Below are 23,115 nucleotides of genomic sequence, written 5' to 3' on the forward strand. Positions count from 1 at the left end.
ACCTGGTCCATAATGGCAGTCCCCAGCCCAGTATAGCCCTTCCCTCCCTCCCTCTGCAGAGTGGTGAGCGGGGCATTACAGCAGAAGAAAAACTCAGCGGCTTCCGACGTGGCAGTGATAACGTCTCTCCTCAGCAGTGCCCGGGTTCCTCTGGTTGACAACGGTGGCTCTTATGTGACGCGGCGGGACGTGAGTGCGTCCCATGACAAGAGCCGCCGTTGTCAAGGAGAGGAAGCTGGACGCTGCTGATAAGAGACGTTAACGCTGGCACGTCGGAAGCAGAATCTATACTCATCACTTTAAAGGGAACCAGAGACGAAGCACCCTCATGTATTTTACCATATATATCAGTGGGAACATTAGAGAAAACACATACCCTGCTCTCTGTTTCATCCTCCTCTGCTCAGCCTGCTTCTTAACAGCCCTGATAAAATCCCCGACTGAGCATTCAGTCTGGCTTTGCTCAGGAATCATTATAGCTAAGCCTGTCTTCTCTGATGTCTTTTCAAGCTCAAGCCTGCCCCCTTCTGGCTCTGCTAGAATGACTCCGCTGTAATGATTCCTGAGCAAAGCCAGACGGAATGTTTAGTCTGGGATTTTATCAGGGCTGATAACAAGACGGCTGAGCAGTAAAGGATAAAACAGAGAGCAGGGTAGGTGTTCTCTCTAATGTTCCCACTGATATACATGGTAAAATAAATGAGGGTGCTTCGTCTCTGGTTCACTTTAAGCACTATAACTGGAAGCCTGGAGGGGTGAGGATCTGCATAAGAAACAACTTACGGTAGGTAGACATGGGGGTAACTCTCCCACAGCGTCTTCGGATTGGACAAGTATCCTTCCTGGAACAGGAGAGAGGAGATCGCATTATCCAATTTATATTCATAGATGAAAGCAAATTATTATTATTCTAGCAGCACACGGTATGGTAAGCAGCACAGTCCAAATTATCCTTTAAAGCGGAATATAACCCTGCATTTCAACTTTGCTCTAAAACATTTACAGCGTATTATATGCAACCAGCATTTTTTTTTTTTACTAGACCAGCATTGGAAGGGTTACACACAGAGCTTTAAAGTTCCTGGAGAGAACTGCTGAAGTTTAGATAGATACAAAATGTAGCAAGTGGTGAATGTTACACTTTGGCTGTCCTCCAGCTCCTGCACAGTCAGAGAGAGTCACATTCCACAGTTGTTACATTTTGTTTTGCTTAAATGTATCTATGTAAGCTTCGGATGTGGCAGCAGTTCTCTCCAGGAACTTTAAAGCTCTGTGTGTAACCCTTCCAATGCTAGTCTAGTAAAAAAAAATGCTGGTTGCATATAATATGCTGTAAATAATGTTTTAGAGCAAAGTTAAAATGCAGGGTTATATTCCGCTTTAACAAACCCTCTGCAGATGGATCCAGTTACCACTCCCTTAAAGCGTACCTGAAGATATAAAAAAAATAAAATAATAGATTTTCACTTACCTGGGGCTTCTGTCAGCCCCCTGCAGCCGCCCTGTGCCCGCAACATTACCAAACGATCCTCTGTTCCAATGCCGCAGACTTTCGTTTCTGACAGTCACCGCCCACTGCGTCCTAGCAGTAGAGATCCTTTCGTACTGCACCTGTGCAGGACGCTCCTGGCCACAGGAACGCAAACAAGGATGCGCGCAGCTAGGGTGCAGTCAACAAAAGTGAGCCGCGGCAGGGGACTGGAGGATCGTTTGGAAACGGCACGGGCACAGGATGGCTGCAGGGAGCTGGCAGAAGCCCGATGTAAGTGAAACTAGTACACAATTTTCCATCAGATCGACAGGTGATCGGATAAGAAGTTGCATTGTGTGTAGCTAGCCAAACTGTTTCCGATTGATAATGTGATCGATTTTCCGTTGACAACTACCCAAAATCGATCGCAATCTGATCGGACCGGTCGGAAATTATTAGATCGATCTGATGGAAAATAGTACTGTGAGTACCCAGATTTACAGGGCCTCTTTTAAATCTCCTGCCTTAGACTTTGTTCAAATTAGGCAATGCACATGGCCGTGCGATCAGAACGTAATGCCCACGATTACGCACCATCTGCGATGCCGTGCATTGCTGATGCCATTCAGTACAGTGAATGGGTCAGCGCTGCGCTTTGCCAGAAAAGGAATGCATCAGTGTGATAGCACAACGCTCTGCTGCGCAACGCATGTAGTCTGAACGTCAAACAGTGCAGTCTATGCACTTCTGATATTTCTGCATGTTGCACACTATCACACTATGGGCATGATTCACTAAACTGCAGTGTTCTCCCCAGGCTCTTTTAGCCGAGTGCTCCACCCGGCTAATTTTGGTGAGCACCCGGCAGTCATTGGCTCACCTCCTCCTCTGCTGTAAGCATAGTTGTACAGAGAAGCACCGGTCCTGCATTCTCTCATCTCGCCCCACCCGACTACTTTTTCATGCCATCCTGTAGGCCTGAACGATTTTAGGAAAAAAATTGAATTGAGCATTTCGTGAAGAGAAAGTTGAGAGACACAAGACCCAACACTCTGGATGAGCTTAAGGCCGCTATTGAAGCATCCTGGGCCTCCATAACACCTGAGCAGTGCCACAGGCTGATTGCCTCCATGCCACGCCGCATTGAAGCAGTCATTTCTGCAAAAGGATTCCTGACCAAGTATTGAGTGCATAACTGAACATAATTATATGAAGGTTGACTTTTTGTTTTAAAAACACTTTTCTTTTATTGGTCGGATCGGATGAAATATGCTAATTTTTTGAGATAGGAAATTTGGGTTTTCATGAGCTGTATGCCAAAATCATCAATATTAAAACAATAAAAGGCTTGAACTACTTCAGTTGTGTATAATGAATCTAAAATATATGAAAGTCTAATGTTTATCAGTACATTACAGAAAATAATGAACTTTATCACAATATGCTCATTTTTTGAGAAGATCCTGTATATACACACACATACATACATATATATACACATACACACATATATATATGTGTGTGTGCGTGCGTGCATAGATACATTTTTTTTAAAAATTTTTTTTGCATTATTCTGCTCGCAATACCACATTAGATTTTAAAGGACCACTATCATAAAAAAAATGTAAAATTGAAAATACATGAAATCATATATAAAAGTTAATTTCTCCCAGAGTAAAACGTGATATAAATTACTTTTCTCCTATGTTGCTGTCACTTACAGTAGGTAGTAAAAATCTGACAGAACCGACAGGTTTTGGACTAGCCCATTTCCTCATGGAGGATTCTCAGGGCTTGCTTTATTTTCAAAAGCACTAAGTGAACAGCAATTGTTCAGTCCAACTGCCAGAATAGCGTGCAAACAGGTAGAGGGGGCAACCTGCATCTTTGTATAGATCCTATCCAAGGGGTGCATTTGTAAAGAATAGATTAATACCGACACCCACGCATGAGGAGATGGACTACTCAAAAACCTGTCAGTGCCGACTGATTTGTACTACTTACTGTGACAGCAAAACAGGAGTAAAGTAAATAATGCCTCATCTTACTCTGGAAGACACATACTTCTTATTTGTATGCGTTTACATTTATTTTACATTTTTCGCAATAGCGGTCCTTTAAAGAGAACCAGAGCTAACCTAAAGAAAAGATTCTATACATACCTGGGGCTTCCTCCAGCCCCATACGCACCGATCGCTCACACGCCGCCATCCTCCGCTGCCTGCATCTAGGAGAACCAGGACCGCGCTCTGCCACCAGTCGGAGCCAGTCTAGCGTAGCAGAGGTGCGCTCTTTGTGTATCTCTGCAGCAGTGTATGGAGAGATATGTAGAGGGCGCACTTCACCTGCGTAGCACGGCTCTGATGACGTCAGCGATGGGAGACGGTTCTCATAGCTGCGGGCAGCGGTGGATGCCGGCGTGGGATCGATCAGCGCGTATTGGGCTGGAGGAAGCCCCAGGTATGTAGAACAGCATTTCCTTCCATTAGCTCTGGTCCCCTTTAAAGTCCACGTGAATAAGTGGGCTGCTCCCCATGTAATGCGATTGTGTATTTAAAAAAAAGTGATGCATGCAGAATTTGGGTATATGGCAGTAAGGGCCCATTTCCACTGTACGCGGTGCAATGCGGCTATATAGACAATTCGCACGGCGGTTGTACTGAAACCAGTGCATAGCAATGGAACAGTTTCCACTGCGTGGTGGTTATGCAGAGCGATCCGAGAAACTGCAGCTTCATGCTGCACATTCTCACATGACCGCATCTGCCCGCTGTCTCCCCCTATACACTTCTCTCAGTGCGGAAGTGACGCGAACGGGAGAGGAAGTGACGGGACCCGATAGACAAATCGCATCCCTTCTGCCAGTGGAAAAGGGCCCCAACACAGGGAGACTATGAGCATATTGTACTTACTGAGGCAGCCACATACAGACTCCAGAACATGGAAGCCAGGTGAAACGCCGCCAGCTGCCCGGACTCATTGAACCGGCTCTGCTTCACCTTGGACAGGTGCAGCCGTCTATTGATCTTCTAGAAAGGGAAATAAAAACAAATTAATACAGCTCTCTGATTTTCTGCAACATACAGATGATAATGATAACAAGAATTCCAATATTTGTATAGTGTTTTTCTTCTGCTGGACTCAAAGCACCAGAGCTGCAGCCACTCAGGCACACTCAGTGGGCAGTACCAGAGTTAGGGAGTTTTGCCCAAGATCTCCTTACTGAACAGGAAGCGAAGATATTTGAACCCAGGTCTCCTGTGTCAGAGGCAGAACCATTACACTATCCAGCCACTACAAAGTAAAAACACAACAAAAATACAAAAACAAAGCATAGTATGAAGAACGAATATTATTATTGGTTTATAAAGTGCTAACATATTCCACGGCGCTGTACAAAGTAGGAAAACAAACAAGGGGTACATAATGATACAGACAATGCTATACATCAAATATGGACATTGGTACAAAATACAGAATTGGTGGTTACAATGACAAATGTAACATGATGAATAACATGATGAGAGGTTGGGGAAAGAGAAGGGGAATGGCCTTAAGGTGGCCACATACGATACAATAAAATGATCCGATTTTTTTACGGCAATTTGATCAAAACGATCGGATCTCCCGAAAAAAATCGAAAGCTTTTTTTTTTCATTCGACTGAAAAATCCGATCGGATTTCCCGTTTTCTTCAATTTTTATCGATCTGGAATGCCAGATATTTTTCTTCAATCTTTCTAAAGATTGTATGGTGTGTGTTAGATTGTCAATTTATTAATACACACACTCTAGCAAATTTGCCAGAGTTTGCAATCATTTTTATGATTATGATAATTGGGGAAAAATTGAACATGTGTGTGGTACATTGGTCATATTTTTGAAATGTTACAATCAGTTAGAAAAATTGATTGCAATTCTTAAATTGAACAGATATTCAAAAAATTGTATGGTGTGTGGCCACCAAAGATCTCAAAGGTTGGATGTGCTGTGGATCTAGCTTGTAACTAGTACCTTCAGAGAAAACTACAATGGCGTGAAAAATCGTACTGCGGGTCGTAAGATTTGTTTTCCCTGCATGCAAAACTTGCATCCATGTGTGAAAGATCCCACTGACTTAAATTAGTAGTAAGTTCTAATTTGCAATGAGAGAAAACACATCCAAAACCGTCAAGTGTGAACCCTGCATATAAAGTCTGATACACATTTTCAATTACTGTACGATTGGCCAATTCCTGACCAATTTTAAAAGGTGGCCACTAACGGTTTAACTTCTAGTGAGAAATCGTTTAAGCGATCAGAAATTCTGATCGGAAGAAAAATCGTTCACTACACCATCAACGAACCAATCTCTGCTTCCTATCTATTCACAACCAACAAGAGAAATCCAAATTTTGGTTTGACAAAAATCCAATCGGACGACGGTTTTTATAATCGTTCATAATCGATTTTGCCCATCAATGGAGATTATTTACAACCAATCCGATCAGAATTTCTGTTCGCTCAAATGAGTTTTCGCTAGAAATTGGACCGTTAGTGGCCACCTTAACACCTCCATGTAATATGAGGATCAACAGATATGGAACACTATGAGCAGATAGGTATGCAAACCCTCATAGTACATGGAGGTGGTAAAATTGGTCAGGGATTGGCCAATCATTAAAGTGTTACAATTCCCCTAAAGCTGAGCTCCTGGGATTGTACCACAGTTACCTCTATTGCCGTGGTGCGCTCTTAAATATCCGATGTAAGATATAGCAAACTATGAAAAACAAGAAAAGTAGCGCTCCAGATCTCACAAGAGTTTACAATCAGACCAGTCCAATGTCCAATCCGTGTCAGTCAAAATCCCTTCAAACGTAACACTCTGGATCATCTAGGTCTCTGTGCTTCCACTCCATAAAAGATCAACACGATATATAGATAAGAGAAAAGAAGAGCATATAGTGTAATTCCATTAAGGCTTACAGCATCACCACCACCACTTCTGTATTCCAACAGCCGTGATTTCTAGTTACAATACACCACTGGTGAGCACCTTGACACACCCCCTCCGTGTCCGCACTCACCCAATGGGCCTCCTTGGATCTCCGGAGGTAGGATTTAAAGCCAATGGGGGTCAATAGACTGTATCAGCAATCCGCATATCACTCTCCAACCAAGTTACTGCGGGACTAAAAGGCTCTTTTAGGGCTTTTAAGGCTCTGTAAGCCTTAATGGAATTACACTATATGCTCTTCTTTTCTCTTATCTATATATCGTGTTGATCTTTTATGGAGTGGAAGCACAGAGACCTAGATGATCCAGAGTGTTACGTTTGAAGGGATTTTGACTGACACGGATTGGACATTGGACTGGTCTGATTGTAAACTCTTGTGAGATCTGGAGCGCTACTTTTCTTGTTTTTCAATCATTAAAGTGTGTACCAGGTTTTAGGTTGTTGAAACAACGTACAGGCTAGTGTTGTACCTCATTTTCTGGTTGAACTTTATGGATGTATCTTTATTCAACCCAAATAACCCAACCCAAATAACTAAGTAACGTTCTCCAATCCTATGACGGACTATGCAGGGCTGTGGAGTCGGAGTTGAGGAATCAGAGTTGGGGCAATTTTGGGTACCCGGAGTCGTTGATTTCATAAACTGAGGAGTCAGATTCAGATGATTTTTGTACAAAATCCACAGCCCTGTTAAAGCGGATCCGAGATGAAAAACTAACTATACCAAGTAACTTGTCAATATATATATCTTATGTACAGTTTACACTGCAAATCTGTCTGCAAGCAGCTTTAATAGAATATGATTATTTCTTCCTGCGATACAATGACAGCAGCCATGTTGTTTGTAAACATTACACAGAGGCAGGCTTATCTGCACCATCAGCACTCAGACTGAAAAAAACCTAATTCCCCCGCCTCCTCCCCTTCTGCCTCTGAAATCTCTGGCTAGTAATACCTCCCCCTCCTCCTGCCCAGACTGAGCTTCCATGAGCCCTTGCTACTGCCAAGGCTCTCTGAAAACTGTGGGTGAGGCTTGTTTAGTTTATAGGGAATTAGAGTATTAAAACAAAAACAAAAAAGTATTTGGCTTGAGGAATGCCCTATAAACCAGTGATTCCCAACCGATGTGCCGCGGCATGGTGCCAGGTGTGCCGTCCAGTACGCTGGAGGGGGGAAGCAGCGCTAGAAGGAGGGGCAGTGGAGGCAGCGGTGGGGAGGGGGGAAATATCCCCCCCCCTCCCTCACCTGGGACCCCTCCTTCTGCCTCTCTCCCCCTCCATTTAGCGGTGGCAAGTGCAGGGCGGCTCGGCGGCGGGGAGACATGCGCAGACTTACCACTTCTGCGTTCCAAGCGCCGGCAGCGTCATGTCGTCAGATCTCCGCCTTCAATGCCGCCCACTGTGCTTCCTGATTAGCGGAAGAGCAGTGGGCGGCATTGAAGGCGGAGATCTGACGACATGACGCTGCCGGCGCTTGGAACGCAGAAGTGGTAAGTCTGCGCATGTCTCCCCGCCGCCGAGCCGCCCTGCACTTGCCACCGCTAAATGGAGGGGGGAGAGAGGCAGAAGGAGGGGTCCCAGGTGAGGGAGGGGGGGATATTTCCCCCCTCCCCACCGCTGCCTCCACTGCCCCTCCTTCTAGCGCTGCTTCCCCCCCTCCTGGGCATCTATACTGGGGGGAACTGTACTAGCTATACTGGGGGCAACTAAACTAGCTTTACTGGGGGCAACTAAACTAGCTTTACTGGGGGCAACTAAACTAGCTTTACTGGGGGCAACTAAACTAGCTTTACTGGGGGCAACTAAACTAACTTTACTGGGGGCAACTAAACTAGCTTTACTGGGGGCAACTAAATTAGCTATACTGGGGGCAACTAAACTAGCTACACTGGGGGCAACTATACTAGCTATACTGGGCACTACCTACCTATGCTAGCTATGCTGGGCACTATGCTAGGTATGCTGGGCACTATACTAGCTATACTGGGTACCATACTAGCTATCTGGGCACTATACTAGCTATACTGGGCACTTTACTGGCTATACTGGGGCACTACCTACCTATACTGGGGCACTACCTATCCATACTGGGACTATACTAGCTATACTGGGGCACTATACTGGGGTAACTATACTAACCATACTGGGGCAACTAAACTCCCTATACTGGGGCAACTATGCTAACTATGCAGCCGCACCCCAGCCCCCCCCCCCCCCCCCCCCCCATAGCCTGCTACACACGGCACTGTCCACTAGGTCGCGCAAACACCCGCACGCCCCCCGCCGTTCCCCGGAGAAAAATACGGTCAGAAAGTGTTCCCACGGGCCGGAAAAGGTTGGGAATCACTGCTATAAACAATAGGAAAGGAACACAATTATGCAATGAGTAAAAGTTCAACTCAGATCCACTTTAGGTATTAGACTAAGGAGTCAGAGTCGAGGAGTCGGAGCCATTTTGGGTACCTGGAGTCAGAGGTTTCATAAACCGAGGAGTCGGAGTTGGAGTCGGAAGATTTTTGAACCAACTCCACAGCCCTGGGACTTATGTGTGACATTGGCCTTTTCCTGCAGAGGTCCAACTTGGGACATAGTCCAATATAGGAAAAATTGAAGTATAAAATTTACAGATACAGATACAGTTACACCCCCCGCCCCCCCCCCCCCACACACACACACACTCCACCTTCTTGCCATTCACTTACGTCTAGCATGTACTCCTGCACAATGGCGTGCAATATGATTACTATGATGACATAAAACAATATGGTGACCAGGTCCTTCGCCCCGTAGTGATAGTAGATGATCTCGCCGTCTGGAACACAAGAAGAAAAACACTGGTGAGTGGGGAGGGCTGGTCTGCCACAATGGCTGACAATATGAGAACACAACACAGAGGGGTTATCTGACAAGAATCGGAGGAATTATCACATTACAGCTCTTCTCCATTTGTTTAACAAGCATCCAGGAGCACCACCAAAGGCTCCAATAGATAATACTGGTGTGCAAAGGTCCTCACCCCGGTACCTGGAGGTCACAGCAATAGATCCACAGGAAGGACCGGCACCACCATGGGCGTCCGCACATACGGCAAAACCGGGCATCTGCCCGAGCCTGGCCGCCCGCTGCCCCCCCCCCCCCTGGCCGCGTGCCCGTGCAGCCAGAAGGAGGGGAGCAGCGCAGAGAAGAGAGAGCGCTATGGGCACAGTGGGGAAGGGCGGACGTCTCCCCCCCCCCCTTCCCTCACCTTAGGGGGCTCTCTCCCTCGCTGTCCCCTCCGGAATGAAGTGTGCAGCGGCTGGGCAGCGGGCGGAACTTACCTCGTCTCGCTCCTGCGCCTGACGTTCTGGTGCCGCACTCTGGTCTGGATCAGGCCAGAGTAGCGGCTAATCCATCCGGCGCGTGCGACGAGAGGAGGTAAGTTCCGCCCGCTGCCAGCCGCTCCACACTTCATTCTGGACTCCGGAGGGGAGAGCGAGAGAGGGAGAGCCCCCTAAGGTGAGTGCCCATAGCTCTCCCTCTTCTCTGCGCTGCTCCCCTCCTGCTGGGGCACACATGGCCACTTTTTCTGGGGACATATCCCCCTGGCTACATATACTGGGACATATACCCCTGCCTAAATATACTGGGACATATACCCCTGCCTACATATACTGGGGACATATACCCCTGCCTACATATACTGGGGACATATACCCCTGCCTACATATACTGGGGACATATACCCCTGCTTACATACATATACTGGGCACATACAGTATACCCCTGACTACATATACTGGGCACATATACCCCTGGCTCCCTGTTCTGGGGACATCTCTACCCCTGGCTTCCAGTTCTGCGGACATCTATACCGCTGGCCACCTATTCTGGGGACACCTATAGACCTGGGGCTACCTATTTTTGGGGAACCACTGCTGTCAGATTGAGTGCATTTTGGGGAACTGCTGCCAGGTGAGAGGTGTCTACATATTAAGGGGGCATTCTGCCTATTTATGTGAAAAGCTGTCTATTTATGTGCCTCATGACTGCTGAATTTGTCTTGTTGCGGGCCTCATGGTTACTGACTTTGTCTTGTTGGGGGCCTCATGATTTGTTGGGGGCCTCAAGATTAATGAATTTGTCTTGTTGGGGGCCTCATGATTGCTGAATTTGTCTTGTTGGGGGCCTCACGATTGCTGAATTTGTCTTGTTGGGGGCCTCATGATTGCTGAGTTGGTCATGTTGGGGGCCTCATGATTGCTGAATTTGTCTTGTTGGGGGTCACATGATTGCTAACTGCGAGACTATGGAAAAAGCTGAATCATCATCATATGAGACAATAGCATTAAACCTACTTTTTCCGCTTTTTAAAACAGAAAATGAAACTGGGAGGTTCTAAAAAAAATGAATAATTTTTTCAGGAGTACGATGGATGAAATTGTTTATCTTCACAGTTTTTTTTTTCAACTTAATTTTCCATAATGTTCATGTATGAGTTAAAACGTTTGTATTTAGTTTAAATTGCTGTTGGCACTTTGTGATAGTAAAGTGACTTTGCAGTTTGGACACTCGACCTCCAAAAGTTTCGCCACCACTGTCCTAATCTAATGTCCCACAATTGCTTAGTTCATGTAAACTTGTCTCCACCCACGACCACACCCACATTCTGGTTCATGAGCACACCCATTTTTCGGCCCGCATGACGTAGCTCCATTTTTTGGCGCGCGTAACACCAACCCAGCCCCGCTTTTTGCTCCCCACTTTTTGCCCCCCCCCCCCCTGGAAAATTTTCTGCGGACGCCCATGGGCACCACACAATGTACTTATAGCTCTTTAAAGTTGTATTGATGGAAACATGATAGCAACAACAGACCGCTGTTTCGGCCTCCTCAGGCCTTTGTCAAGTTGCCTCACTAGGCAACTTCACAAAGGCCTGAGGAGGCCTAAACAGCGGTCTGTTGTTGCTATCATGTTTGCATCAATAAAACTTTAAAGAGCTATAGGTACATTGTGTGGTGCCGGTCCTTCTTGTGGATCTATAGCTCTTCTCTATTTGAATTGGTATTCATCGTGGCTTTGAAGCAATACTGTTCCCCCTCATGGGAAAACAAAACAAAAACACAGATTGAAGCACATGGTGTCAGGGGCGTATCTAGAGGGGAGCTGCCCATGTGATCTCAGGGGGGCCCAGAGCTGTGGGGGGCCACAACTACTAACCTTCCCTACAGTGGCGTAGCTATGGAACAGTGGGCCTTGTGCAAGTTTTACATGGGGCCTCCCCAATCACTCTATACATAACAGTTGATACAGCGCACCAAAACTTGCCAAGGATTTCCACAGTGTCAGAGGAGCAAGAAGGAAAAGGGGACAGATGGTTAATGATTACTACTATTCAAAGTATCCATAGAAGTGATAATTACCAGCACAGGTCCAATAGAAAGCTAATACTGTAGTTGAGGGTGGGCCCCGATGCGGTCGCAACATCTGCACCCACTATTGCTACACCCCTGCTTCCTTTCCTCCCATACAGGGAACAGCACTGCAGATCAGGTGTTTGTGTGGCTACACTTGTTATGGGTGTGAAGATCATCATGGCCACCCTTGTTTTATGACCCTTGTGAGACAAGCCTCAAGGCCATGAAGGGCACCAAGGGGAGGCAAGGGAAGGGGTGTAACCATAGGGGAGGGGGTCTAATTAAGTTTTCATGAATTGTAGCCATTGCATGGTGTGCTAAATTACCTCCTCCTGAGCGTTCTGATGCTGCTTGTTTCATTACAGTAGAAATATTTCTAATTATATTGGAATGCTTGCATTGCAGACTGCATATAGACTACATAATAAACACAAGGCAGTGAGTAAATGGAATTTTATGACTAACGATCACACTTTAAAATAACTGATGCAATAATAATTACCTTACTGATGTTAGCTCTGTTTTAAAATACTGCCAAAGTAAGAAACTCAAAATGTGTTTTCATGATGCAAGTAAGGTTATAATTGGCTTGGCCACTAGTAGTGCAATTTTGGAGTGAAAGCTTAGCAGGGAAAGGGGTAAAGAAGACTTTAGGACATTCAGGGTTCTCATAGGTCCGATTTTCTTGTCAGGCACAATATTATGCAATCTGTTTTGAGTGGTGGGGCGTTTATTTTTGTGTTCAATAAAAAATAAAAACAAGGATAGAGGACTATTAATCATCTCCCTCCATTTTAAGGCGACTTTCTAGATGCATAAAATCCTATTTACAACAGACTTCACATATTTTTTAAGAGAGAGCATCATTTCATAGATTTGAAGAAAAAAACAAAACAAAAAAAAAACAAGCATCAATGGCTGAATAAATATTTGCCCATTTGATTTTGGATGCTTACTCTGACTTATCTAGTATATTTAGAAATCTTACACTTTTTTTTTTTGCTTATTTTTAGCTAAAATATCACTGTGAAAAAAATGGTATTTGCTTAATTTGTACTACACACAGATAGCTCTATTCATCACAGGAAACCTGTCCCAACAACAGATCTCTTTAATTACCCAACGACCGGGTCGTGCCACCGCTGAGCCTGACCGCGGCGGTAGCCCCAGGACAGCCTAATTCCAATCGGCGTAAAGTCCTGGGGCTGCAGTTAGCAGGAGATCGCACGCTCCTACTTGGTAGGCGGAGCTCCGCCTTTAATCTCCCAGCGGCGATCGCCGTCTAATTACCTCGTACAGTGCTGCGATCTGCAGCCGCGCTGTACTGGGGACAGCCGTGTGACACGGCTGTCTCCTCCGTGTGCTCAGGGGTGATCGGCTGATCATGGGGATTGGCTGGCAGGGAGAGGGAGGGAGGGGGGGAATATACAAATGTTAAAGAAAAGACAGGAAAATGTATCAAAATAATGGACAAATAATCGTTGACAAACAAAACATCCGGGGGGGGGGGGGGCATGCTAGGGTGATCTGACCCCACCAACAGAGAGCTCTGGGTGGGGAGAAAAGGGGGGGGGGGGGAGAGGGGGAAATCACTAGTGTGCCGTGTTGTGCGGCCCTGCAGCTTGGTCTTAAAGCTGCAGTGGCCTATTTCACAAAAAATGGTCTGGTCTTTAGCAGGGGTAAAGCCTGTAGTCCTGAAGTTGTTAAACAGTAAAAAATAAAAAATAATTAAAAAAACCACCTTATTAAGTAGATAAACCATCGCAGTACTAAAGAACTTAGCTTGCCTTGGGCCTTAAAATGGAAGTGAAGTTAGTTTTAAAACTGGTTTCACTTACCTGCAAGTTCTCCATTCTCCTGCCGCCGCTCCATTTCGTTACTCGTAACCTTTTTATAGCGCTATTGCAGACGGGAACGCGAGGAAGGATACGCTTGGCCAGAGCAGCGCAATCGCAGAAGTGCAGCGGCGAAACCGAAAGTAGTTGGAGGCAGGAGAACGGAGGCTCGTGGGGGCCGGCGTGGGACAGGACGGCTGCTAAAGCCCCAGGTAAGTGATACTGTTTGCTTTAAAACTAACTTCGGTTCCATTTTAAGTACAGCCAAATGGTTCTTTCCTGATTTTAGGGTCTAAAAGTAGTACAATTTTTTCATGTACTATTATACCCTAAACCATACAGCAGCAGCCTCTGCACATTATGGCGATCTAACGCAAAGGATCGTGAGCCTTTGAGAACCAAAAGAAGACGAGCTGTGAGCTTCCAGATTCCAGGGGAGGCGAGTTACAAATGCCGCTACACATTGCCGCTTCCCTATACCTCCCGGCGGTCCCCCCGAGCCAGGCTCGGGATTACCACCAAGAAGTTTAAAATGAACCTGAAGTGAGGAAACTCCCCTCAGGTTTGATACTCACCTATGAAGAAGGAAGGCTCTGGATACTTTAGACTCTTCTTGGTCCTCTGTGCTGCCCGTCATTCCTGCACTGTGCCAGACTAGACTTTCCTTGATTGGTTATCGCTTCAGTAGTCCCAGAGGCGTATCAAGAGGGGTGAAGGCATGGCTTGTGCCATGGGCGCCACAGCATCAGGGAAGCCATGCCTGCTCCTGTGCTGCGCTGCCATGCCTACCCTGTGGTGCGCCCCCATACCTGCCCTTGTGCTGCGCCGCCATGACTGTAACCGTGCCCCACCCCCTCTCACTCAGATCAGATTAATTCTGTTATCTGGGGATTGTGGATCCTTAATTCATGTATGTAGGGCGCACTTGGCTTAGTGTTTGAAAATAGAGGGAATAAGAAGAGACATTTCCAAAAAAGTAACTTCAGCAATATACCGAGCCAAAAAAACACAACTTTACCACAGGTATGTGAGAAAGCATGCGATTTTTAGAGGGGAATAGGGCTCTGGGGAGGTGTGGGGTGCAAACTCATTGTTTGCCATAGGTGCTATATTACCCAGATACGCCCCGGAGTAGTCCTCAGGGAGAATTTGGAAGTATTCCCGTCCCCCGGTATTTCCGACGACTAGAGCATCTGTACTGCGCACACGTGAGACTGGACTACTGACCAAGTGGACAGGGCCAGGGGGAGATCACTACTCCAAAGCCAGAAAGGGGAAGTACTGAAGTCACGTGACAAGTAGTGACCTCCCCTGACCCTGCCCGATTGCCTGAAATGAAGTGTAACGCTCATTATGCCAAATTTAGACACCAACACTAGAGACGCATAAACACCCATAAGCATGGACCTTACAGAGAGACCTGCAGCCATGTCCTCTGTGTAGCATTGTAGGTTGTCACCATGTGGAGTAAAGGTTGTATGACATAACTCTGTGCCTGGCAGGGGGCAGACAGTGAGGCTGGCGCAGTAACCACAGCGGATGTGGCATGCAGAACGCCAGCAGCCAGGATCCTGCCCTGTCATTTACTGTGGTCAGCACAGCAGCTTCACATTATAAATATAGGACAATATGTTTCCCATGTGTTTAGCGGAAGTGCTATCTGGGCTTCAAGTATAAAAATAATGGAAGGACAACCAGCATAATCCATATTATTATATTATTATTTTAAGGGAATTTCCACATTAAAGCGGACCTATACTCAGAACATCCTTTCTGCTCAAAAAGATAAGCAACAGCACAATAACCTTTAAAGGATACCCGAAGTGACGTGTGACATGATGAGATAGACATGTGTATGTACAGTGCCAAGCACACAAAAAACTAGGCTGTGTTCCTTTTTTTCTTTCTCTGTCTGAAATAGTTAAATATCAAGTATGTAAGTGGCTGACTCAGTCCTGACTCAGACAGGAAGCGACTACAGTGTGACCCTCACTGATAAGAAATTCCAATTATAAAACACTTTCCTAGCAGAAAATGGCTTCTGAGAGCAGGGAAGAGATAGAAAGGGTCAATAGTTCATAGATTTTAGCTCTGGCATACTTCAATGACGGTGTCATTGAGCAAAAACAATAAAACAGTAAAAAAAAACGTAAAAAGTAGATTTAAATATAAAATAAAACATTTCCTTGTTACAGCTGATACAAATCCAAAAATAAATCTGCAGTGTGTCTACTTCCTGATTCATGGAAGCAGACATATTGTTAACATCCTGTGCTTGTAAATGAGCTTATCTGCCGTGACAGTCAGGTGGCACAGCCAAGAGATCAAATCACAACTTGTGATTAGTCACAAATGAGGGGGAAATTAGTCAGGCTAAACTCTCTAAATACCTACAGTGTGCATTTCTCTTTGTCCTTCAGTCCTGTGCAAGAGTTCAGGTCCACTTCAAAAGTACAAGTATCGCAAAATAAACACGATAAATAAATACTCGTATAAACATGTATTTCTTCCAAAGTGAAAATGTACCAGAAATTACTTTTTTCCTATGTTGCTGTCACTTCCACTAAGTAGAGAAAATCTGACAAATCTTTCAGGTGTTGGACTAGTCTATCTCCTTGTAGGGAATTCTCGGTTATTTATTTACAAAAGCACTTAACTGCAGTTGATCAGTACAACGGACAAAATAGTGTGCAACCAAGTACGGAAGCTAGCTGGCATCTGTGTATAGATCATAATAATCCGAACATTTATATAGCGCTTTTCTACTTTCGGACTCAAAGTGCTCAAGAGCTGCAGCCACTGGGGCGCGCTCAAGAGGCCACCCTGCAGTGTTAGGGCTGGTTCAGACGGACGTCTGCGTAGCGTCGCGTCGCGTCTGGGGGCGTTGCGGCGGCTGCGCGGTCAGGCTTTCAGTAGCCTTCGGTCGCGTCGTGATGCGGTCGCATTTTTTTTTATCCCGTAGGGGAACATTAGCCGTCGCGGTTGGCCGCTCCCTGGAAGCTACATGTTGCTTCCAGGGGCAGCCCGAACGCTCGCGAAAATCGGGATCCGAATGCCGCGTTCAGGTAAAAGCGCACAAAAGCTCGGTGTAAACGCTCCCATTCACTTGAATGGGAGCGTTTACCGCGACGGTCCGAACGCTTGCGGTAAACGCTCCGCAAACGTCCGTCTGAACCAGCCCTTAGGGAGTTTTGCCTTGAACTCCTCACTGAATAGGTACAGACCCTAGCCAGGATTCGAACCCTGGCCTCCCATGTCAAAGGCAGAGCCCTTAGCCACTGCTAAATAGAGATCCCTTGCAGGAAGTGATTTTATAAAGAATAAAATCCCCCATGAGCAGATGGACTAGTCCAAAATCTGTCAGCTTCTTGCCATTTCTATAAGTGACCGCAACATAGAAAAAAGGTAATTTGTGGTGCATTTTACTCTGGGAAAAATGTGCATTTCATATGTATGTATTTTACATTTTACATTTTTTCCCCCGATAGTGGCCCTTTAACCTTCTGAGGACCGTACAACGTAAATCCTACGCCGCACTTGTGGCTGCCCAACTCTGATGCAGCGTAGGATTTACGCCACCTGCTTGTAGCTTTCCTGGCGCGATCGTGCGCACCCAACAGGGGAGATTAAGCGGTCATATGACAGCTTACATCACCCCTCAGTGATCAGGAGCCATGGCGATTGGCTCCTGATCATGTGATCACTATGATCGCAGTGATCACTATAAGCCGCGGTAGGAGGAGAAGGATGAGGACTCACCTTCCTGATATTCCCCCGGTGATCATCGCTCCCCTCCGCTCTGGCTGGCATCCCTGCTCGTTCTGCCTTGAGTGTCAGGTCCCGGCCTGATGACGTCATCAAGCCACGACCCGGAACTTAGCGGCAGTACGAGTGTGGATGCCGGCCAGAGCGGAGGGGGCTAAAGCTGCTCATCACTAGAGCCTGGGAGGTGAGTAAAGGCTGCTGGCAGTACGGGGGACACCTGGCTATACTGGGGACACCGATGGGCATCTATATACACTGGGAATCCGGCTGCCTGACTCCCTAAATGCAATCCCCCCCCCCCCCCCCCCCCCGGGTAAAATTCCCTTATCACTCGTATGTCCCACACAGCGGGACATCACGAATTTCCCGATGCGCCAGTGGCGGCTTGCGGTGCATCTACAACCCCCCCCGCGGGCATAAAACCACCTATTATTGTGAAACTTGCTCACGCAGGCCAGGATTACACCCAGGAAACTGTTTCACAATTTACCATACTTTGGCTATCTCCTCTGCTACCAGCCAATAGAAGATGCCAAACTGTCCAAATATGGTATCAAATTAAACGTTATAATGTGTTCTTTAAAATAAGATATACCATGTTACTATGTTATGTTCCATGGGAGAGAGAGTAAGAGGGAGAGTGCATTTCTGTAAAAAAAAAACAAAAAAAAACTCAGAGCAGAAACGACTCCCTTTAGGAAAGAACTCCGAGTGGAAAGGGTTAAGGGGGGTTAGGCAGACAGTCCTCAGAGGGTTAATTAATAAAACTACTGTAACCACAGAGGGGTGCTGCAAATATATTTCTGTAATCTAAATCCCAGTGCTAGGAAATAGACCTTATGATGGGCTTATACAATGCGACATGATCCACAGTAACATCAGAAGTGCATAGACTGTACTATTACAGCTGGAAACGCAGTGCATGATTGCAGATAAATTCCTGCAAACACATTGCGATTTTCATTCATTATAATGAATGGAAATCACAACCGCACTGGGGAAAAAAAAAATCACATAGAAACACTTTCCCAAAGTGTAAATGTGAGGAAGGGACTTACAGTAGGGAATGGAAATCTGACAGGTTTTGGACCAGTCCATCTCCTCATGGGGGATACTCAGGTATTTCTTTATTTACAAAACCATTTACTGAATGACACTTGCTGAGTCCAAAGGCCAAAACAGAGTCCATATGAGTAGGGCAGCGAGCATCTCTGTATAAATGTCTTTCCAGGAAGTGCTTTTTAAAAATATGTAGGCAATACTGATATAACCTACCATTAGGAAATGACTAGTCCAAAATCTGTAAGCTTTTTATTAGCTACTAGCTGGTGATGAGTGCTGCACGGGGCAGGAGTGAGCACTACATCTCTCTGGACATCACGCGCTATATGGTATTGCATGATGGGGCCAATCAAATTGCACAACACTGCAACGCAAAATGGCGACTGCGATCTCGTTTTGTGTTTCTGAGTGTGAATAGGACCTTTCGATCGCCCAAAGTGATTTTTGTCACCTAGTCAATTTTCATTCACTTTTCAGAACCTGTACAGGTGTCTCAACACCCACTGATGGCCCAATAGCTGGAAAACCACCCTGTTCACTACTGTCTGTCCCTTTAAAAACACACCAGGCAGAATCGCACATGCGTTTTCCATAGCATATAGTGGAAATCGCACATGCGATCCTGCCTAGTGTGTTCATAATCTAAAGAATCCAGAACCGCTGGTGTATAGTGGGCCTATAGCGTTAAATCTTACAGAGCCACACCAACCTCACATGCAGACACCCTGTTTCAGACTGTTGGTCCTCCTCAGTGCATGGCAGGGGTTGATATGGCTCTATGGGACAAGGGCTTGGACCAAAACAACAGAATACTTAAAGAGGAACTGTCGCGAAAATCCTAAAATTTAAAACACATACAAATAAGACGTACATTTCTCCCAGAGTAAAATGAGCCATAAATTACTTCTCTCCTATGTTGCTGTCACTTACAGTAGGTAGTAGAAATCTGACATTACTGACAGATTTTGGGCTAGTCCATCTCTCCATAGGGGATTCTCAGCATGGCCTTTATTCTTTATAAATACTCTCCAAGAAAAGGAATCATACAAAGACGCTGGCCAGCCTCCCTGCTCACTGCACAATTTTTTGGCAGTTGGATGGAGCAACTGCCATTCACTAAGTGCTTTTAAAAATAAAGAAAACCCTGAGAACCCCCTCATGAGAAGATGGGTTAGTCCAAAATCTGTTGGTAATGTCAGATTTCTACTACCTACTGTAAGTGACAGCAACATAGGAGAAAAGTAATTTATGGCTCATTTTACTCTGGAAGAAACGTACTTCTTATTTGTATATGTTTACATGTGTTAAAAATTGTAAGATTTTCGCGATCTAGGTCCTTTAAGCAGCTTGTGGTGACCCAGTACCACAAGGAAAGAATAGGGAACTAAAAGAGACCGACAGGCCCTCTTACTAAAAAAAAAGCAATGCTTAGGCTCCCTGCACACTGCAAATCCGTTTTGCGATTCCTATTTTTTAATTCCGATTTTCCCTGAATGCATTCAACAAAAAAACGGATCAAAAATGCAACATGCAGTAATCGGATGTAAAAAACGATTAAAAAGCGGAATCCGAATCGCATGCAGTGTGCAGGGAGCCTCAGGGCCCGTTTCCACTAGAGGGAATCTGCAAGCGTTTCCTGCATGCAGATTCGCATAGACAACACAAGTGGATGGGACTGTTTCCACGTGTGAGGATTTCTGAGCATTTTTCTATGCAGAAAAAATCTGCACGGCAGAACCCTCAGAATTCGCACACCGCCTTGCGGTGCGAGATTCGCATACAATGTATTTAATAGGAAATTCGCAAGCGTTTTCGTATGTGAATTTTACCGCGAATTTCTGGGAATTTTCGCATAAAATCAATGTAAAAGCACACAGGCACTGACATGGTTAAATTCGCATACTCATTAACGTATGCGAAAACGCCCACGAATTCGCGGTAAAATTCGCATCTGCGTGCGAATCCGTTTTTGTGTTTTCCGCGACTAATTCGCACCGCACAAGTGGAAACGGGCCCCAAGTGTGGTTTGCCTTCTTGGGTCACCCCGAGCTGCTTGGTTTCTCTGTTGTACTAGTCCAAGCCCTATCTCACAGGGCAGGGGTCAGGATCCTTTTTGGCTGAGAGAGCCATAAACGCCAGATATTTTAAAATGTAATTCCGTGAGAGACATACAATATGTTTCAAATTGGGACAGTACGGCTCACGCCCCTGTTGCCATGGTAATGTGTATACAGTTGATCCGTTGGGCAGCGGAAGTGTCAGACACGTCTTCAGCTTCTCTTGGGTTTCAGCAACATCAGGAATTTCCCCGAGAGCCAGACAGGAGAAATACCGACTAACCGCTTGTGCAATTAGCTAGCTGACTTGGGGGTTGATTCACTTTGTACGAGATTCCAGCATTTTGGCCCAATAGGCTGCTTGTCAAGTGACAGGCAGCCTATTGGGCCAATCAAAGTCCGGGTATCTCATCCTACAAAGTCACTGGACCTGACAGGGTCCAGGGCGGGACAATTGGAGCGGCTGTTAGTTTTGGGGGGAGCCCCAGTAAGTAGTGCATGCTACAGCAGTAGTGTGCCTACTTTGAAAATGTTACTTGCGCTGCCACAGTAAGCTGTGATGCTTGAGCAGTGTAGCTTAGTGAATCAACCCCTACTGATTTGTATGTGAGCTATAGGTTCCCTACCCCTGCCATAGAGCCATATCAGTCCCTGCCATGTACTGATGAGGACCAAGCGTTCGAAACAGGCTGTCTACATGTGGGGTTGATGCGTCTCTGTAAAATTTAAAGCTGCAGGCTTGCTTATACAACAGCAGTTCTGGATTCAAGCCTGACTTCAGGGGCATAAAGAGATTATTTGCATATTCAGTGGCAGTGCATTGTGGGTAACCACCTATGTTCACTTAAAGCTAAATTATGGCAAGTACCTTCTGTATTAAGAAGGCACACCACACTAAGCATTGCTTTTTAGTAGGTGGTCTTTTCTTTTAGTCTCCTTTACTTTCTTAGTGGTTTTGGGTCACCCTGAGCTGCTTGGTTACTGTGTTGCCTTTAAAAGTATGGTATAGACCTTTAAAGGACAACAGAAATAAGAGGGATATGCAGGCTGCCATATTTATTTCCTTTGAAAACACCACCAGTTCCCTGGCTGTCCTGCTGATCTCTTTGGCTACAGTAGTGTCAGAGTCACATACTTGTACAAGCATGCAGCTACTCCAGTCAGAAACACCTGATCTGCCGCATGCTTGTTCAGGGACTGTGGGTAAAAGTATTAAAGGCAGAGGATCAGCAGGACAGCCAGGCAACTGGTATTGCTTAAAAGGAAATCAATATGGCAGCCTCCATATCCCTCTCATTACAGTTGTCCTTTATGGCTCATACACACGGGCTACGGCTGTCGCCGCAACCACGTGGCACGCGCACGTTGCGGCCACAGGTCACCCTTGCGTATGACGCGCGTGCCTCGAACCGTCGGAGCTGTCGCCAGAACTGTCGCTAGTCCGCCGTGAGTATGTGGACTAGCGACAGCAACCCACTTACCACGGACGAAGCTTCCGGGGTGGGGGTTGCACAGAGGGACATGGCGACCAGCTGACGCTGCTTTTTTTTTTTTTTGGCTTGCTACATTTGTGCCTCATGTGTACGAGGCTTTAGAAACATACAACAAGGGAACCACAGGCTCATCCTAACGTATGTGGCTCTTTGCTGCGAACGACAAGAGCCGGTTCTCAGTTTTAAAAGAGCCGATGCCTCAGCCGCCCACACAGCTCTGCTTTGCTCTGTGATGAAGGGCGCTGAGGCATGCTGGGAGATGTAGTCCTCTTTCAGCTTGTAGGTGTGTATGGGGCGGATGTATGGGGGGGAGCAGAGCAGTAGCAGGAGGGATTGCCCTAGTCAGATAAGCAGTCATGGAGATGGGGGCGGGGCTTTTACTCCGATTCTGAGTGGTGTCTAGTGACATTTAATGAAGAGCCGATTCAGAGCCGTAAGAGCCGGCTCTTTAATGGGAGCCGATTCAGAAGAGCCAATTCTCTGAGAAGAGCCGGAATTCCCATCACTATTCTGATCAGAAGCAGCAATGACCTACCTGCTGTAGCCAAGCCCTTCGAGACACTGCCCTCTAGTGGCTGGTTTCATTTTTTCAGAATGGCACTTTTATAATTGGTAGCTAAAACCTCTAAAGCAATGTATGGATAAAGTGAAGTACTTTGCTTACCGAGAGCTGAGAGGCTGCTGTTATACTGAGGTAAGATGAAGATAAAGGCAGTTTTAGCGGTGACCTGTGGAGCACAAGAACGGAAAAAAAGGTCATATTAGTATATAAATTATAGTACTATTTGTTTATCTTAAAGAGAATCTGTACTGTTAAAATCGCACAAAAGTAAACATACAAGTGCCTTAGGGGACATCTCCTATTACCCTCTGACACAATTTCACCGCTCCTCGCCGCATTAAAAGTGGTTAAAAACAGTTTTAAAAAGTTTGTTTATAAACAAACAAAATGGCTACCAAAACAGGAAGTAGGTTGATGTACAGTATGTCCACACATAGCAAATACATCCATACACAAGCAGGCTGTATACAGCCTTCCTTT

At 45.9% G+C, this 23,115-nt stretch overlaps 1 protein-coding gene across 1 annotated transcript in view; it reads right to left on the minus strand.

The window, feature by feature from the left end:
• The window catches only part of TRAM2 (translocation associated membrane protein 2), an 80,226-nt gene that overhangs the window by 12,675 nt on the left and 44,436 nt on the right, over positions 1-23,115 (minus strand). Inside the window, exons 2-5 of the mRNA XM_068279001.1 lie at positions 22,738-22,801; positions 9,171-9,280; positions 4,384-4,500; positions 784-842 (exon numbers count right to left, since the gene is read on the minus strand). Of these exons, the coding sequence (XP_068135102.1) occupies positions 784-842; positions 4,384-4,500; positions 9,171-9,280; positions 22,738-22,801 (350 nt within the window). The remainder of the gene's footprint in view (positions 1-783; positions 843-4,383; positions 4,501-9,170; positions 9,281-22,737; positions 22,802-23,115) is intronic.

The sequence above is a fragment of the Hyperolius riggenbachi genome, chromosome 4, assembly GCF_040937935.1.
Source record: "Hyperolius riggenbachi isolate aHypRig1 chromosome 4, aHypRig1.pri, whole genome shotgun sequence".
NCBI classification, from domain to species: Eukaryota; Metazoa; Chordata; class Amphibia; order Anura; family Hyperoliidae; genus Hyperolius; species Hyperolius riggenbachi.